This window comes from Natator depressus, chromosome 2, assembly GCF_965152275.1.
Source record: "Natator depressus isolate rNatDep1 chromosome 2, rNatDep2.hap1, whole genome shotgun sequence".
NCBI classification, from domain to species: Eukaryota; Metazoa; Chordata; order Testudines; family Cheloniidae; genus Natator; species Natator depressus.
The window spans coordinates 114,121,084-114,141,481 of NC_134235.1; the positions used below are offsets into that span (position 1 = coordinate 114,121,084).

A 20,398-nucleotide genomic window follows, 5' to 3' on the forward strand; every position below is an offset into this window, starting at 1 on the left:
GCACTGTACTTCCCCTTTTTAAAAGGCAGAAAGTTTGTCACTGTGTTTAACTATGTAGAGCCTAAAAAAATTTTCTTCTCAACGCGCTATCTAAAAAACAAATAAATGCGGGACTGCATGTGGAATCAGATTGTACAAATTCTATCCAGACTCCGCATACTCTGAGACTGTATGCTATTTAATGCACTGCACCTACAATGCACATAATACACATCAGAAGGAATCCAGCACCATAATTAATATTGGAGGAATTCATGGGTGGGTTGCAGGGAAAGGATGCTTTGGCAAGGTCAGAAGGAGGGTCTGTAGAATCAAAAGTTGTGTGCAAATACCTTGAGTGTATGCACACACGCACATCTGTACCTGATGCATGTACCTATGTTTTAAACAAGTAAAAGGAAATCTGGTTTGTGCTCAGGGACAGTAAGTGGGTCTCACTTATTTCTTAACCAATGTTTTGTAAACCTCACAAAGTGCACTCATTGACTAATGAACTTATACACCCAAATTTTAAATGAAAGCTGCTTTCAAGCTCTCAAAACATTCAAACATACAAAAAGTGGGGAGGATGGATTCTGAAAAATGTCTTACTCAGAAGGCAGAATTTTATCACTTCCAACAACAAAAACAGCAGCAGTTATGACATTGCACACTGACTATATCCTTTTAAAGCAGTTTGGGGAAAACGCCACTGAAGAAAAAACAATATGGATGAAGTGCCTTCTTAACTAAAAGGTTAAAAGAAAAAATGCCGTCTTTGACTAGGAGTCTTTGTAACAGTTTGACACAGCAAAGCTCCTGCAATTCTGCTCTTCTACTTAAGTTTCAAGATTTTTACATGTATGCACTGCACGGGATAATTTTTTTGGTTGAAATACCTAGGTCATCCCATCATTCTTTTCAAAACACGCTACAGAAACTTTAACAGCCACCAGAGACGGTCAAGAAAGGAGTCAGTATGTATCAAACCTACCTTCTGATATTTACATTTTATTAAAACTTCAAATTTTATGGAAAGTTTGTCTTTAACAGACAGAAAAATGCCATTTAAAATAGATGGGTACAGACCATCTGTCATAACCATACAGCTAAGGGTAGCCTAGAATTCCTCCTTACCTGTAAGGGGTTAAGAAGCTCAAATAACCTAGTTGGCACCTGACCAAAAGGACCAATGGGGAAAGAAGATACTTTCAAATCTGGCAGATTTGTGCTTTGGGGAAGTTTTCAACCTAAGCTGGTAGAAATAAGCTTAGGGGGTCTTTCATGTGGTCCCCACATCCATACCCTAGAGTTCAGAGTGGGGAGGGAGCCCTGACACCGTCCTAGTCCTAAAACTGGAAGAGGATCGAGGGCAGGATGACCTTTCATCCAAGAAGGAACTATTTTCGGTAAGCCCTGGGGATATTTTCAGCTTCTACATTGAGTCCTTAACAAGTTTTGCTTCAGCAAAACTTGACCACAGAATTAAGTCAGGCAAGCAGTTTTAGATATCCCAAGTTCCCTTAATAAAAGATCGCTCCAAAAATACAGTAGCAGAGCAACTTATTTGGTTTTTTTTTTGTTTTTGAGGGTTGGGGAGCTGCAACTTTCCATTTCTTGTCAGAGCCAAGGCCCAGAGAGCTTCCCAAGGTTTTAATCTGTTAGTTATTGGATACACCAACAACATACAGATACGGCAAAAGTGACAGCATGGATTAAAATGCTCTCATAACATTTATCTACTCCAGCACTTACTTCAGACTCTTCTTCAGAAAGGATTCAAGGTCCCTATGCTTTCAGCTCTACAGAAAGCCCTCTTTTACACGTGCACACATACGCTTTACAACATTTACACTGAAAATGTGAAAGCATATAACTCATTCACTGGGAATGAGAGAAAAACCCTGCTCACCGTCTTTCTAGCACAAGCATGTGTGGATCTGCATGCTCTAAATAGCAGTGGTCCTGTGTGCCCCCTTTTAAATCCACCCTGTTGAGACAGCTTGCACTTCCAGGTTTATGTCTCAACCTTAATATAGGATTTTGAAAAATAGTTCTTTAGTTCTTTTCAAGAACAAGATCAATAACTAACTCCTCCACAGGGTTGTGTTTTATAAGACATAAGAAATAAATGGATCTACTCTTTCCAGTGTTCCCCAGAAATAAATCCATAATGGAATATGCAGCCTCCAACCTCTCCTCTCTCTTAAGGAATTCCACACTCCCTGACAGACCCGGAGGGATCCCCCACCACGTTAACAACCCTTCTCCATTAAGTGCAGCAGTTCAGCAGAGTCAGTGCCCCATTCAGAGAAATAAAAGTACAATAAATTAACTTCCCTTCAGTGTCTATGTGCCATTCACTGTTGTTCCTTGAACTGAACAGCTCTTCCAGATGAAGGCTCCATGTTGGGCACCTGGCCCAGTGCTTCAGGCTGTACAGTGCGCCTTCCAGTAGGGAGCTCCAAAGTAGCAGGACATTTTGAGCAGCCTGGTAGCCATGACAGAGACCTTTCCAAGATGCCCTCACTCACTCAGTCCAGAGGACAGTTATAGCTCCCCACTTAGAATGCTGACCAAAAGTCACCCAGTTCAGAAAATGAGGCCGGCGTTCACCTGCGTTTCAGAAGAAGTGCTGAAACAGTGTTTTTTTCCCTAAGCTTTTAGCACCAGTTTGGCTGTACTCGTGGAGAGAGGGTGTAGGGTCAAGGAAGATGGCAGAGTCAGAACTTTAAGAAGTCAGAGACTATGACTCATTCACAAAAGAAATAGAAGATTTATTCTGAAGGTTGAGAAGGATAGCTTCTATACATCTGGCAAGAAATGTAAAAGAAGCCAGACTGCAGATGAGGGAGGCTAGGACAACTTCAGAGTAAAGATTAGGACAAAAAGCCAGACAACTATGAAAATCAGATTAAAGGGCTAGGTAAGAATTAATTTTAGAAAAACAAAAAACATTGTGTATACACATGCAGCATTCACATTTCTTTCCTTTCAATGGCTTTTAGGTAAAGACAGTATTAGGTAGCAAGACCCCCCCAATGCAGGGCAAGAAGCATTCAAAGTTACCTTTTTTCTTCTACAGCAGGTCCACAAATTACTGATCTATTAAATATCACTAGCTCCTGGCTCAGTGTGATACCCCAGCATGATCTCTGCTCCTGCCATCACACCGATCACTGGAGACTGCCAATAAGGGTATAAAAGTCTCGTCCCTCTCCACCTGGCACATTTTGGTCATCTTTTAAATATTTTAATTTTAGCATAAAATATTAAAAAGAAAACGAGAAAAACTGTGCAATCCTGGGGTTTGGGGACTTGCCTTACGCCCCACAGAACACAGGTACAGGTGATGTTGAACTGCAGGTGCAGAGTGCCTGTAGGAACTTCGCACCAAGAGGGAGCTAGCAAGCCATAGTGCATCTTCCCTTGGCAAAGCTGACATAGAAGTAAGTTTTGAATGTAATGTGATGAAAAGCCTTTACCCTTGCTCATTTATGGCTTGTTGGACTCGATGCTACAGTTGTGTTTGAAATACATATAAAATAATTTAGGTTGGACCACCTTTTAACTAGAAATACCTGGTTTTGACAGACATACCCAATGTGCAAAATAAACCTTTTGATACCGAGAGCGTTATAGAGCCATATTGTAATTTCTCTTCATATTTATCATCTGTCTGCTTGCTCTCTAACACAGTGGTTTGATTTTCTGAGGATTTTTAAAATCTACTATCATAAAACAGAACGTCTTTAAAACACACAGGGGTGCAAGCCTGCCCTCACTGAAATCAGTGGCAAAACTCCCATTTACTTCAATAGGGGCAGGATTTCACCCTGCAGGTAGTTTGAGATCATCATCTTCTGCAATGATAGACTATGTGAGGACAGTGTGAGACTTCTGCAACATTCACTGAGCTGTTGCAGACTGAAACTGTACAGTGAAATAAGAGCCTTCAAAAGGTTTATTAGTTTGTGTCTCAAACCTACATCCAGATATCTGACAATGAAAATGCCGTTTATAGGGAGTCTATTCATGGTAGGCCCATCTTAATGATCTTAACAGGTGCTGCACTGCATGCCATTTGGCTTAAAAGAAAAACATCACAAAAATTCAAAGCACTGATATTGTTTTGATACATTTATTTCCTTTACAGAAGTCATTTCTTTAGTCAACCACAGCCTGCATTCTGGCTGATCTGCCCTTCCTTGGGTATCAGGTTTGCACCTGACTTGTTCTGTTTAACACATGACCTCACAAAAGAATGACAAGAGATGCACCCACTGTGAATCACAGCGGTGAGATAAGCTTGTGGGCTGGGAATCTGAAGTACCATCTCACCCCTAGGGCAATCCCTCCTGCCCAGCAAAGAGGCACATTAAGAGAGCAGTGCTGGTAAGCAAGCACTTCTGCTGGCACTGTACCCAGTCTATGGTTAGATCAAGGATCATCAGGTCTGTCAATCCATCACTTTTCATGGGCACGAAAACAAGTAACTACAGCATAAAATGAAAGAGATCATGTATTCCAATACTGTACATTTATCAGTATCATGTTTCTGTCCCAGAACCTAATTTTCCCTGATTTTTTACCCTTTTGGAAATTACTTGGGAGAAATTGTAGGTAACTTTTAAATTAGCATTTTCCCATTCTGGCTGGCCAGGCAAGCTGTATCTTAAGAGACAGCGTCTATTTGGAAATCAGAGACTTGAGGTCATTGGTGTGACTAGAACCAACTTCCTGCTCACTGGAGAAAAATGATGAGACATGCTGAACATTAAAGCTAAAAAGACAGCAAACCCTCCACATTTGACCCCAGGTTTGGGAAATAGATATAAACAGAGCAGAGAATGCTGGAACACTGGAGTTCTCACACTCCAATGCTGCCCGTCACAACATCTTGGACTCAAAACAAACAAGCCTGCCTTTGCCACTGCAGGGAGTACTGTGTCAGATACACAATATGTGAGAGACATGGCAGAAATCAACATACAGGAAAGTGTTAGTCTAGCAGAAAATGAAACCATCAACCTGTGAGCTCCTACTCTGTCCAATGTAAGAGAGAAGATGGTTCCTCTATTGGCATCACCTTAGACAGAAGGAGAAAATGTAACCCTGCAAATATGCACACAGTTTTAAGTTTATGTGCCATGTGAGTGTGTCTAGTATTACATCAGGGGCCCAATTTTTATCCTGCATTTCAGCAGTCAAACAAACATTTTAGGTGCCTTAATGCCAACTGCATTGAAGTTTGAAAACTCAGTTCTTCCATGTTTAAATAGGAGACTTTCAGCAATGTGTTTACAACTCCACTATTCCAACACCCAATAAACCCCTTGGAGCACAGAAACTAGCATCTGGGCAACTCTAACTACCAGTCAGCTACAAGGGCTAAGCGGAGGCCAGGATTTCTCTCTTCAGACCCATCCCCTTCCAATCAGAAAATTATACAAATCACACAGATACAAATGCAAAAATAGTCATTTTACAGTATGTTTTTAAACTGGATACTCATCATGCAGAGAGGATAAAACAGCAAGAAAAATGTCAAAGAAACATTGGCCAAGTATTCATCTATGCTCTACTTCTGCCTAACTGAAATCACTCCTTTAAAACCAAACTTTGCAGCACTGCCTACAAAAAAAAAGGTTACTGAGGCTATGTCTACGCTACGCTCCTTTTAGCGACACAGCTGTGCTGCTACAGTCGTGCCATTAAAAGGCGCACAGTGTAGCTGCTGTTTGTTGGCTCTCCCACTGACAGAAGACTTCCACCCCCAACAAGCGGCGATAACTTTGTCAGTGGCTGTTCACACCGGCACTTTCTGTCGGTAAAACTTGTGTCATTCGGGGGTGTGTGTGTGTGTGTGTGTGTTTTTCACACCTCTGAACGACAAACGTTTTGTTGTTCGGGTTCCAGTATAGACAAAGCCTCACATTCGAACCAAAGAAAAACAGACAAGACCATACTCCCGAACCCCACGGAGAACTGCAAGATGTGTACCTGCTATCACTCTGGTCACTTCGCTTATGTCATATTCCTGTCCTCTTGCCTGTCTTTTGTTGGGTTGCTTGTAAATTGTAAGCTCTTTGATACAGGGAATTAATCTTCTTATGAATTTGGAAAATGCTTAGCATATTTTAGGTGTTACAGTAATACAAACAAATGAAGTAATTGTATGAGACAAAAATGTGGGTGTGATTAAGTGTTTTGCTTCCTCAGTCAACAACAATATGTATCATTATATATAAACTAAACTATATTAACTTTTAATTTTGACAACCTGTTATAGATCTAGGAAATTCTTTGTAAAGAAGTAAGATGACTAGAGCATGCAAATATGTAAAAAAGGACAGGACAAAGAAGAAGCCCCTTACTGATGGTATTTAGATATTTAACTACCCAGCGAACCCACAAATCATGCATATGTTTACATGAAACCTCTTGCATCTGCCAAACTGAAGCTGCAAAGTAAGAGGCTGGTTGTTGCCCCTTTAAAATTTGACCCCGTATGTTATTCCTCGAGAGCCATTTATGTGTCATTCTAACCTCTGTGGCACCTGAACAAAAAGAAAATAGCGCTTCCAGATATTATTTGTACCCATAGTTGATTGAGCTAAAAACCCATCCCCAATTCTTACATCATCCTAAAATCCGGCACTCTGGCAGTTCTGGAGGATTATTGTGACAGAGAGCATATCATCACACACCTTCTTTGCTTCTCTCTCAGCAATAATACACTATACATAATTCATACTTCCCTGTCCATGTAAAAGCCTTTTCCTTTCTTGACAGTCCTGCCAAGGAAACATAATGCCCCCACATTCCACAATCTTTTCCACACTCCTGTGTCATGATCAGCACTCACCTGTGCATGTTCCCATTGGTGGTGAAGGATTGTCCACATACTGAACATTTATAAGGCCTTTCACCTGAGTGCACCAGCATGTGGCGATCAAGGGAGCTTGCTGAGCTCAGAGACTTTCCACAGATGCTGCAGGAATGGTCTGTCCCTCCAGTGTCAGTGTTATGCTAAAGAAAGCAATGATTTTCATTGAATTCCTCCTATGTACTGCCCAGGAAATATCAGAGAACTGTAACGGCTAAAAAAGTAGTTGTGTTTTGGGTTTGTTTGGTTTTTTTTAAAGAGCTATTTAGCAGGGTACTCTACGTAAAGGTAAACTTTACATGCTTGTCTTTTCATTAACCCCTTCGCTGCCACAAAACCACACCAGGAATGTCTGGCTAATGTAGGCCTACTGTGTTGTGCAATACATCGCACAGGCACATCCACTGTAGAGTGCAACGCAGGAGGGCGAAAAGGGATCCAGATACAAATGGTTAGGGGTGGAGGGTGTTGTTTAAACTTGAAACATTTTAAAATGTTTATGCTTTTTTGTCATTAAAGTGTCAATTTACATTTGTTTAAAATGAGTAGGTGACAGAATTTAGAGCATTATTCTACCATTGGATGGACACCAGATTTTTGTGGCTATGTACATGCCTTTTAGGGTAGAATCTGGCCCTTAGTTTTCAACACTATGTGAGGATCTTTACACAGACTAAAAATCAGTGTGATATGTTGATGATGATGCTAATTAAAACTATATGTTTTAGCTAGGGTGACCAGATGTCCCGATTTTATAGGGACAGTCCTGATTTTTGGGTCTTTTTCTTATATAGGCTCCTATTACCCTACTTCCCCTGTCCCGATTTTTCACATTTGCTGTCTGGTCACCCTAGTTTGAGCACAAAAGGGAAAATTGAAGTACACATTTATCCAATGGACACCAGAAAGTGAACCACAACCTCAATCTTCAGAGCAGATCTCTTTTTGTTCCTTATTATGAAAAAAAAAAAAAAAAAAAAAAGACAAAAGCTCCTTTACAAAACTACCTATATTAAAAAAAAAAAAAAGAAAGAAAGAGAGAGAAGCAGGAGGACATATTTAGCTCCACAAAAATGATGCTGTTTGCAAAGTCACTTCTTTGTCTAGCTTCTCAGAGTTGCTAGACTCTGCATAGGACAGAAGTGCTTCAATGCCAGCCTGAGCTAATAGTTCCTGTGTTCCTTGTCCTTAATTTGCATGGGTGTTGAAGGTGACTACGGCGAAACAGACAATAAAAGCAGGACACGTCTTGCTAATGGAAATGTTGTTCTGAATCCTCAGATTACTTTAAACTGCCTTGAAGAGGAAACATTTCATTGCTTGGGAATAGGCTGGGGTAGAGGGGAAAAAACCCTGCAACATCTGTGCCTTCCAAAAAATTTTTTTAAATATGAAGGCACAAATATGTACGTGAAAAGTGAACCATATTCATAATGAAGGACTTCTGGGTTTGGACAAGGAAATGTTTTTTGTTACTGAAAAATGGATCTCTCTCCAAGTCACTGCGCTCTCTTTAATATAAAAGAACGATTAAGACAAGTAGTCTGCATACCTGACGAATGTGCATAGTTAGCTGGTGCTGTGTAGTGCAAATCTTCTCACACAGAGGACAGGTATAGGAAGACTTCTCTTCTTTTGTTTCCTGTAAGAAAAACAAACAAACACACAAACATAAAAGTAGAGAAACCCAAAAGCTAATATCATAACTACTGATGGGGACTGATATCACAACTACTGATGGGGACTGAAATCATAAGCAAGAAACATAAGAACATCTCTCAAAGAACAGAACAATAACTTGTATTTACACAATCATCATCCTGAAAGATCCCTAAGGGAAGCTTCAGAAACTTTATAATTTACAAATATCGGTCACTTCACCCACCACGGAAATGCAGCAGCTGTTTCACAGCTCACAGCAACTTTGCAACAGCAGTTTGGGACAGGAAGTGAAGGCAACCGTCGTGACCAGCTGAAAGTGCCAGAAGGAATTTAGGCGAGCAGAGCACAAGTACCCAAATTGGAAGTTGGCCAGGACATGAGGGTTAACACCACTAATCTTCCAACAAGGACCAATGAGATCTTTAAACAAAATCACAGGGGCCTATATTTTACATCTTGTCCGAATGACAGTGCAGGAGTACAGTGCCCTTAACTTAAAACTGAATCACGGTTTTGCTGCTTCGCACAGGGAAGGGCTGCACCTATTGAATCAGCAACAGCACCTTTTAGAGCATCTTGGATTTTCCCCGGAAGTATCCCACCCACATATGGGCCAGATCCAACCCTTCTTAAGTTTGCAAGATCTGAGGAAATTGTAGCCTTCAAGAGGTAATGATGCAAGAGTATAAGCAACACAAACACAATATATGTTATTCTCCTTTCACATGGTGAGAACCAGAGTAACTATGGTCAAGCCAGAATAAGACCAGTGAGAGTGGAGAACCAGCCTTATATTATTAAGTATGCCCTTGAGATATTGACTGCACCACCAAGCCAAGGATGCAATGGGACTCCAAGTGGAAACAAATTAATTTCACCTAATTGCCCAGGGCTGCTGTTAAGTGACGAAAGGTACATCCACCCACAACCCTCCACAAAAGCACAGTGCACTGTTATTACCTGAGCCGCCAAATAAAAAGCAAGAATGTCTGAGACTGAAAACTGAACATGGTTCTTCTGCAGAAAAGTGTAGCTCTCTACCAACCAGGAAGACCCAATGTTGTTATTTAAACCCCTGGTATCTCAAGAATGCACAAAAATCATCATTGCGGCTAGCGAGTATGATGTTATACTGAAAAGGTATGTTCTACTTGAACTTTCTTGCCTGCCATTTTAAGTATTCTTGGTGCAATAATGAAAAAAGATGACTAGATCCTCCATCAGAGATACTGTGTATGTGTCCGTGTCCATCCATTTCCTCTTTCTAAAAAAGCTCGCTGGAGATGTCAAATAAAAAGAACTTTTTCCAGAATGTATGACATACACATGAACGGAGGTTGCCCATCCCACTGAAAAGTGGATGGCTAAAATCCCTTATGGTTACATACTAAAGAATTTAAAAGGGGATGCTGCCAGTCAGGTGCTAGGGAAATTATTCTCAAGTCCCAAAGAAATGAAGAAAGCAGTAACCGCTCTACAGTTTTTTTTTGGTTTGTGTTTGTTTGGGGTGATATATATATATTTTTTTGGAGCGGGGAGAAGATGGGGGGGGTTAAACCCACCCTATAGAGGGGAATATAATTTATCTACTAAATTTTATAGAATTGTTCTAAAAGAATGGTTATTTTCTATTAACCTCTAATAGGACTTTTCTGTATGGATAAATGGCCATTTTTCTGCATCTTTTCAGCCGAAACAGAGCAAACAACAACACTGATCTCAAATCCCAAAAGCATGAGACTTGTGATCTAATTTGCAATGATTAGCCTTTTTTGCCTTCTCTCCTACACAGAAAAATCCTCCCACTGTTTATAAATGATTATACACAACTCTCTATAGCAGACCTCACTATAGCCCCTGAACATGGGCCAAAGCCTCATGTACTTGACATTCGCAAAACACTAGAAGGCAAAAACATTAGAAGGCAAGGGGGGGGGGAGGGGTCTCTGAAATCTGTACAGTCCCAAGAAAGCTGATCAAATCTGTGCAGTAGCACATATCACATATGGAATATATATATATGTAATTAAAATACACATATTCCCCTCCACAGATGTAACTTTATTGCACACAATCAGCTTGTGGAGTAATGTTCAGCTCCAGTTACACTGCAGCTCTGTTAAAGTTGGCTCTGGGCTGGAAGAACAAACACGCTGTGCTGTGAGGAAAATCCCTGCAGCTGTGCTGACAGTTTAGATGGTGTTTAATCCCCAGAGATATCTGTGAAATGATCAGTCTACCTCTTTTTCCCTTTTTAGCTAAGGATACAATTCTACATGATACAATTCATTGTTTCGAAGGCTGCTTTCTAGACTGCCTGCTCTTTGAATCAGCAAAATAACAAAAGATAGAGTCATTACTGGTTCACCTTGAAGCAAAGATCAGACACACACCATAGCTCAGCCAGAGCTGATTAGTATTGACTCTGGGGTTTATTATTAACTAAAACCCAAACTTTCTCCAGTGCTCACGCAGTGTACACTGCATACCATAATACAGGTCAACCAAATCAAGGGTGGCTAACCACGGAATTCTGGTGACTAACTCAATACAGACAAAAAAGTTTAGCATCACTTCTGTAAAAGCAGCATCACTGAAGAATTAAAAATGCGACACTAAGCGAATGTCTTCACTAGCAACGCTAAAGTGCTGCCGCGGCAATGCTTTAACATGGCTGTGCCGTCGCAGCACCAGCGCCGGGAGAGAGCTCTCCCAGTGTGTAAAAAAACCATCCCCACGAGGGGAGGAGCTGCCAGCGCTGTCTACACTGGCGCTTTACAGCGCTGAAACTTGCAGTGCCCAGGGGTGTGTTTTTTCACACTGCTGAGCCAGAAAGTTGCAGCGCTGTGGCAGTGTAGACAAGGCCTAAGTATCTGAGCTGCTGCAGTTGTGCTGGTGAAAGAGCACTTCCTGAACTGAAAGATAAAATTAGCAGCTTATTTGTTAACTACACTTGCTTAAATAAAGCAACTTGGCACTGCCCTTCTGCACCCAACTGCTGGCAAATCTCTTTTGGAGTTTGGCATTAGGTTGATTTGTTTTCTTGTTTTTTTCCCTTCTTCTCTCTAAAAGTGCCCTGACGCTTCTTTGTAACATCTTTTCTTTAGGAGAAAATAAATGAAAAAAGTTATAATAGACGAGGATTAATGTGCATGTGTGTTTATGAGACTCTAGGCAGACAAGAGCCAAGATAAAGGCAGCATCAAAAGAACCACAGACTTGGGATAAGGATTCAGGAGAGACTGTTTCACTATAACCCCATGGAATATAGCAATGAGACCCAGAAAAGCAAATACATTCTGTTACCCTTTTACTATTCCCAGGGTGTGGGAGGGGGGCAATTCTCACCAGACTTCAGATTCATATTTGCAGTGCACTGAAACAATTCACCACTTTTAATGTGCTTTGCGCTGTAAGTAGAAATTTGCTGCATCCAGGGTTGCTAGAGTCAGGCTACAAAAACAGACTGATTCAAACTTAACATTGCCCTGAAATCCTGTCAATTCCGTTTTTTCCAGTGAGAAGTATTTACCTCATTGGTGGTAATCTATCTCCACCTAAAAACAAATCAGCTCTTTTATTAACTTATTTATTTATTTTTACACTATTAGAATCCCTCTTAATCCTGTCACATTTACTCCTTGAGCATCCCTTGATCTGATGCCCACTGAAATATCAGGTGGAATAAAGGTCAGCAACACTAAAACTCTCCTGAAGCCAAATCATGTGGTGTCCTAACAGCAGACAGCTGTTTAGTAGCCCTGCCACTGACATGAGTCTGAACAGCACACTCCCACTTAATGCAACTTTGGACTGTGAACGAACGTTAGCGGGCAAATCTTTCATGCCAGCTGCCAGACAATATACTCCTATGATCGCATTTATCTTTATGTCACCCTGCCATATTTTTCTTTTCAATTAACGTATTTTAGTTTTGAGGAAATAAAATCTAAGCCAGATCAGAAGCCATTTATCTGAAAGACTAGTTTGCAGGCTATTAATAAATTGCTACAGGAATATCACATAAGTAACACGGTTTTGACTGATATAATTCTCTTCTTTGTGGTGGTATTGATACAGTGCCGTCAACTGGTAAATGTGATAAACTTGATCAGCCCCTATGCATTTGCATTGCATTATCCAGTAAGTCTATGTACTTGTTTAACAAAGACTATACGTTAAGGAAGAATGTGTACTGGTAGAGGGACAGACTAAGGCCCTGACTGAGCAAAGCATGTAAGGGTAATTCAGTGGGAATACTCACATGCTTAGGAGTTAAGCATGTGTTTAAGTGCTTTCCTAGATCAGTGTGCAAATGACAAGAAGGTCTTTTCCAGATCAGATTTCTCTGATTATTCTGTGAAAAGTCACAAACCACACATGGACTTGCAATGCATAGCAGCTGATGCCACCATGTACTATTTGAAATGCAAAAATGACAATGCAAATTAACTCTTTTCCTCCACTGTGAAACTCTCTCACCCATTGCATGCTTGGAATTATATACCTGGTTCCTCCTGCCAATCCGATTTGGTGCAGGAGACTTCGATGGGGACTTGATGTTCTGAGAATTCCCGCCATTTTCAGCGATCTTCCCCACACTCATTACTGCTGACATCATGGCGTCAATGGAGGACAAGTCTGTACCTTCCAAACTGTTTGGTAAAGTTGGTGTCTTGTAATTGGTTAAGCTTTTGAGCTGCTTCTCTGAAATTGTAAACAAAAAAAGGTGCTGAGATGATCAGTTGGAGAGCTAATGGGATGTTCAGCAGTATGCAGCTGATGGAAGAGACGTGGTCCATGCCTCAAAAGAATTCACAACCTGTGTGATCTGAAAAAGTAAAAAACAGTAGTTCAAAACAGTTTGGGGTCCTTTATTAATGGGAAAGCTACTAAAGTTCTAGAAAACATAAGTCAAGTTACAACTTTTTATTTGAATGCTCTGTTCGCATGAACTTGATTTTCAAACCCCCAATACAGTACAGTAGAATCTCAGAGTTACCAAATACCTCAGGAATGGAGGTTGTTCAGAACTCTGAACAAAAAGTTATGGCTATTCTTTCAAAAGTTTAGAACTGATCATTGAATTAATACATCTTTGAAACTTTACGATGCAGAAGAAAAATGCTACTTTTAACCATCTTAATTTAAACGAAACAAGCACAGAAAAAGTTTCCTTACCTTGTCAAATCTTTTTTTTTTTTTAACTCCCCCACCCCCTTTTTTTTAATAGTTTATGTTTAACACTGTACTGTACTGCACTGCATTTGCTTTCTGCTGCTGCCTGTGTGTGTACTTCCGGTTCCCAGTGAGGTGTGTGGTTGACCGGTCAGTTCATAACTCTGGTGTTTTTAACTCTGAGGTTCTACTGTAGAGCCAGTAATCCTGGGTTTAAATCAGATTTAGCTTAATTCTCTTGTCATAATGCATCTTGCTGGTAATGCATAATGCATCTTGTTGGTGTCCTGTGTCCACAGTGAAAGACTGAAGCACTGTTCATGAGTGGCTGCAGTTGCAAACACATTGCTATGGGGGTGAGTAGGTATTTTGGGTAATGTTACATTAAAGTATAAGAAGTGCAATGTAGAATATACACAGAATATTTATCCTATATCATATGTACATGTAGGAAGGATGTTCTTGTTTCAGATACCATGCTTAAATAGTTGGGGCACTAGGTGTGTGGTGTTCCAATTTATGGACGTATTACGTAAACATTACCATACTAGTAAGTCTTTCATATCCTGCTTTAGAAACATAAGAAGAGCATGCTTTAAAACCCCAGCAGATTCATCATTCAAGATGAGTAGCACAGAACCCAAGACCTAAAATCTGAATATATACTGGGAAAGCCACTGTATATAAGAGACGACATGCGGGGGATGTATAACAAGGGACATGTACACTTGATCCGCCATAGAACATGTTTTGGCAAAAGAGAAGTATGAACATTATAAACAGGTGTTTTATGGGAATAAGTAATGCTGTGCCAAAAGAGTCTTCATTTGTAAGCCTTGCAGTGGTGAGTGTAAGTGTTTGTGCTTCTGCTTAATATATATATAAATAAAATGAATAGGGATGGGGAAAACTCTTAAAAATCTTGCTGATCCTTTACATTAATGAAGCACACAATTCTAGTTAAATAAGTTACCTTCATTTTCCTCCCTTGACTGTTGACCAATGAGGTTTTCTTCTTGCTTGCTGCTCTCCCCACTTAGTGTATTAGGCTTAGCAGAGTCTAGATTCTCTATAGCACCCTCTAGTACTGTATTAAGGAAAGGGGAGGGGGGAGGGAAGAAGGAATATATTAACTACGAGGTAGTTTTAACAGAGAAAGACTTCATCCCCCTAATTTATGTCCCAGATTCAACTTGCAAAAAAGGGAGCTAGACCGAGTACATCACTGACACTACTGACATCTGGCTTAGAAATTCAAGTGTATTCTGTAGCTGGAGAATTTCAGTAATTCAAGTTCATACATTCTGCACTTTCCTTTTAGCAAAATTACAGTTTATTCTAACAGATGAATTCATGATGACCCTTTGCTTAATGCTAACAGTGGAAAGGATGACTGAAATTTCTGGAACCATTCAGCACATTTCTCATATCCAGTGTCCCAGTTTATCAGTAATTACTGAAAATATACATAAATTGGTGGAATTGCTGGTGGAATTTTTCCCACACCTCTCTCTCTCTCTTTTTTTTTGGAAGCCAGACATGCACTTATCAAGCTATTGTCAGCAACTCTAACTCTGTGAGAAGGACACCTCTCTGGTTCCAATATGCTAGAGTAGTTTTTTGAAGGCCTTTTTAGAGTGGCAGACATTCCAGGAAAACAACAAAACATAACAAACAAACAAAAAGTGATTCCTGGGGGAATTTTTTTTTAGTAGGTAATATTGCAAAATGCAATTACAGTTTTAACAGAGAGTTGCACTATGGTAACATTAAAGAAAAATACAGTTATGTTACTTCACTATTGAAACAAAGAATATCAGCCTTTGGAAGCTTTACCATCTCAGATTTCAAAATGGTTCCTGTCAGCAGGCCTTTAACGGCATTACGTGCTTTTATTTCCCTATATGCAGAGGCTACAAGCCTCAAATACCAGCGAAAACAATAAGGAATGTTTTCTTGTAAAAAGAATGAGCACATCTTACTGTAATTATCCCATTTAAGGCATCACTGAGCTTACATAATATGTTTGCACTTATGTAGCACTTCTCAGTGGATCCCAAACCGCTTTGCAAACATTAATGAATTGGTAAAACATCCCAGTGATGCCCACTTTACAGATAGAGAAACAAAGGCATAGAGAGAGACGGAGGGCCCAATTCTTCCATGTTTGCTCATGCTGAACAGCTCCTTATGCGACACCTACCTTCACCTCAGTGGGAGGAAGGATGGCAGAATCAAGCTCTGAGGGACTACTCACTTGCTTAACTGTTACCCATGTGCTTAAGTAACTGTCCTAAATCAGGACCTGAATAACTTGACACATTGGGTCAGTAACAGAGTTTGGATTAAAGCCTAGGAGTCCTGATTCTAGTCCTGTGGTCTACACACTAGACAATGTGGCCTGCTCCCTAAACTGGGCTTTTATAAACTGCATGTTATACTCTCCTGAATGATTCACTCTCTACTAATTTTAATACCTTTCCACTCCGCAAGCACTGATTTTCCTTTCTGATGTGGGCCTGATCCTGGGAGGGGCTGAGTATCTAAAATGGCCACTGAGTTCAATAAGGGTTGCAAGTGACCTCCACTTCAGGATCAGGCACTGTGTTTCTAGCAGAATTCAAATTAGTTTCTTTGTTATCTTCCTCATTTTTGCACAGCTCTCAGATCAGGGTTTTTGTTAGCTGCAGTGTCAGCTTACTTTATTTTGGCCCATAAAAGTGATGGCTTTTTACTTTTTAAATTTCAGCGATGAAGGGTTCATACAGGGGTAGATTTATTTTAAAAACAACAACATTTCCCTAATAGTTTACAATTTTTGACATTGCCCCAAACTTAATCTTACTTAACAGCATCCCTTTAGTTAATACAACAGAAAAACTGGAAAAAATATTAAACCCTTTTTCTGTTTCTGTTAAAGGAAAAAACAAACTTAGTTTAACCATCTTTCTTCTGAGCAGATCAAAAATTCTTGAATTTTTCACCCAATAACCAACATGTCAATCCTTAATTATCAGATACTTTCTAAAACAGTAAAAACAAACAAAAAAATGAATCCATTTAACCACTGTGAAAACAGGGTGTGGTCCACGTTAATTTAAATACCGCAGGGGGTCCTTTCAGAGAAATAAATTCTGAATTCCTAGCATTGTTTTTAGCTGTTGATTCAAAGTGGTCATCAGAAAGAAAGAAAAGGGCAGACATGCAAACATCAGCCTGAAATCTCACCTTCAGTTTTGCAATCTCTGTGCAAGTATGCCTGGCGTACGCCTTTCAGAAAGGGCACAATACAGTACAATTGCAGCCCCTAACAGCTTCTGTTTACAAATAGCTATTTTATGACAAACTAAAATACAGCTTTCTGCCAACTCAAACAAGATGTTTGGATACTGATCTTGTTTTTAAACAGGAGACCAATTTTTTCTGTACATTAAAAACTTCCTAGTTTGCAAACAGTTTAAAGAATGAAACTTAATTTCTGAAAGAGTAAGTATTATTGGAGTGCACTAAAATATATTCTAGTACTGTTGTGGGAAGGAAAACTATACCACTGAAACAAAGACAATAGCATGCATTGATTCTGGAAGCACAACTTTCTATTTGCAATAGGATATAGCAACAATAAGAATACTGGGCCAAATCACTTCTTCCTGTGGGAAATCCATGGCAGGGAGGGGCCCTGGGGCAGGAAAATTCGGTGAGGTTTCTCTTGTAAAATTTATTACACATCTGTGGAGGGGAGGGTGCATTCCCCCCCCTTTCCAAGTAGAAAAGAGAAGGTTTGGCCCACTGAACCTATTTCAGGGAATCAGCTGGGGAGACAGAGCCAACAATATGGAAGTTCTATAAATTGCCCGGCTACAGGAGTGCCTGTCTTCTCAAGCTCTTGGGGATCCCTCTGCTTATTGCTCCACTGGGCAATTACCCCCTTCCCAATTAAAGGAGACAGGGAGGTCCACAGTGAAGAGGGAGCTCAGCTTGGAGGCAATACCACCTCAAGCTGTATTAAACATTGAATTCATTCCCTATGGAGTAAGCATTCCATCCTCACTCCACACACACACACACACACACACCTCTGCAGGTTCCCTAGCAAGAATCTGTCCCTTCGCTCTGGTCCTGGCTGCTGTGGCTAGAGGTGTAGCATCTGTAGGCGATTGAGACAATGCAGGACCACAGAAAGCTAAAGACTGCAAATAGCGGTTTGTGATAAAGGCGAGATCTGAAACAAATGACAACCAGCTTTGAAGGGACACAGTAAAGCAGAGGCTTGAACAAAAATAATGTAAAACTTGTTGCTTCCCATTCAGTCTGAACAGGAAGGCATTTGCTAGATCTATTTCCTCCTTCGGGATAAAATGTGACTCCACAGTAAGCTGAAGCTCAGCTCATCAACATTTACTCCGCCCCCCCCCTCATTTTATCTTAAAAAAAAAGATCATTCTTGGTGGTTACAGCATCTTCTCCTTTCATTTTAAATGCACTAGTGAGAAAGCAACAGGAGAACCTTGGTTACAATCTTTAAAGAGGGTAGGAAGAGAGAAGGAAGAAGAGATGACGCTTCTTCAGTCACTCGACTCACCACAGAGAAGGTGCTACAGAAGCAAAAAGTGTGCCCCAACCCTTTGGAGCGATTACAAGTTTTTACTACAGTTTGTTCTACTGTCTTGCACATGAGCACTCCCTTTGGAATAGATAGGAAGAAGCACACAATACACACAGTCCAGGCAAGGAGAGAGCAAATCTGATGTATAGCACAAAGCAGCTCATTGTTCCGCTTAAAAAAAAAAAAACAACCCACATTAATGTTAAAATACAAGCCGTGAATTAATTGGGCCACAGAAAATTTAATACTTTCAGCCAAACACTTTTCTTGGTTTCATTAAACACACTATGTTCTATACTATGGATACTCTTTTCTTTTGGGGGGAGGAAGGAGGATTCCCATCTCTCTCTCTCTCTCTCTCACACACACACACACACACACACACACACAATGCATTTCAAAACACTTTTCCCTTCTGGGCCTAAAAAGCATTACTACTCCTACTTACCATCCCCCTAAAATGACCTACTTTTTCAATGAGAAGTGAAACCAAAGATTGTTTAAATGTAAGTTCACGCAGCATTACTAATGCAGAGATTTAGAGAGGAATAACTTTGTTCAAATCAGCAAGGGGACATCTCATTTGGGACAAAAAGCCCACCATAGTTTCTTTCTCGGTGTTCTGAAAGATACATCTCATAGGTTGAAATTCACCTCCATTTAGAAGTCCAGCACCAAACCTATTCACCACTAAAGTTGCACTTGAGCCTTCAAATGAGGACTTAAGTGAGACATACGTGGTACATAGGTCTTGTGCCGAGTTTCTGCACTGGAATGAATTTCACTCAGAGCATGCAATGGGAAACTTTTCTCCCCACTCATCTCCCATGCTGTTGGTCACATCAAAAGCAGGATTATAGTTTTACTGAAATTTTGCATCAAAGCCTTCAGGGAGGAGATGGGGAGGAAACAAGTTGGGTGGGAAGAAGAAAGAGTGATACTATTCAGTGCCACTGCCTGAAGCAAAGGAAAACCAAAGAAAGTTTTCCAACTGACCTTTTTTAATACCAAGTCTGCCCTGGCTACTGAAGTATTGGTGCTGGCGAGGCCCCAACGGCAGAGAAGTTTACTGGTAACGTCACCTCACTGTCACCACTGCTGGAGCACCAGTACAGAGCAGCCTATATGAAAAGAAAAGCAAAAAGGATAAGACAGAGGAACAGGACTTTATGGTGGCAGTTCTTTCTACTACTTAACATTAAGCCAAAAAGGCACGGAGAATATTTCCAAAAATGTCTGAATACACACACGTAAAGGTAGAATTTTACCCAGCGAAAATATCACTCTAACCTCACAAAACCCAGAGAAGCACATCCTTAAGGGAATCCTCCAACCACTAAACTGAGACTGCCTGTTTGGTTATGAGCCTTTTATGTTGTTATTTATATTAGAGTTTGTTAGCAACATTTGGTGTATTTATATTAGTGTCTATGTAGGCATAATGGTTTATACTTTTGCTTTGGTTAAAAAAAAAAAAAAATTACCAAACCTGCCATCCCTTCACCCTCAAAGACCCGCCAATAACCCACATGCTTATTTTTCCTCTGTAAAAGCTTAGATAACAAAATACATATGTACCATAAAAGTATGTAGGATTGGCAACATGGGCAAGTTAACGATGCTGAAAAAGCTACTGCCCTTTGAGTCACCATTGAGTTACTCCAGATGCATGACGTAACTGTACTGAAACCAGTGCAGCTATACTGGCGTGCAACTAAAATAATGAAGTGGTGAACCAGTCCCCTGCCATTTTGTGGATGAGATTCACCAGTATGCTCCAGCTGCCCTGTGCCACTTTAATGACACAAAAGCAGCCCTAATGTAACTGTGAATTTGGTCTCGATCTTATCTTTTGTGCTCCATTTCTTAACTTTAATGTTGCATCAATGTTTCTTCATTGTCTGATATGGTATGTTTATGTATATGTGGTGGGAACTGCCTCCCTAACTGAGATTAAGCTGTGAGGCAAGAAAGCTGGATCTACTGTGCAAGTACTGAAAGTGAGAGCAAAAACTGGATGGCCCCAGATAGGGATTGAGTGCCTGGCTCTTCAATGGACTGGCACCTTAGTCAGTCACTTACAC

General features: G+C 40.4%; 1 protein-coding gene across 1 annotated transcript in view; it reads right to left on the reverse strand.

Moving 5' to 3' along the window:
- Positions 1-19,325, reverse strand: part of RREB1 (ras responsive element binding protein 1) — a 79,929-nt gene extending 60,604 nt beyond the window's left edge. Inside the window, exons 1-5 of the mRNA XM_074944914.1 lie at positions 19,311-19,325; positions 14,682-14,795; positions 13,038-13,237; positions 8,421-8,510; positions 6,848-7,011 (exon numbers count right to left, since the gene is read on the reverse strand). Of these exons, the coding sequence (XP_074801015.1) occupies positions 6,848-7,011; positions 8,421-8,510; positions 13,038-13,151 (368 nt within the window). The 5' untranslated portion in view covers positions 13,152-13,237; positions 14,682-14,795; positions 19,311-19,325. The remainder of the gene's footprint in view (positions 1-6,847; positions 7,012-8,420; positions 8,511-13,037; positions 13,238-14,681; positions 14,796-19,310) is intronic.
- Between the last annotated feature and the right edge of the window lie 1,073 nt (positions 19,326-20,398).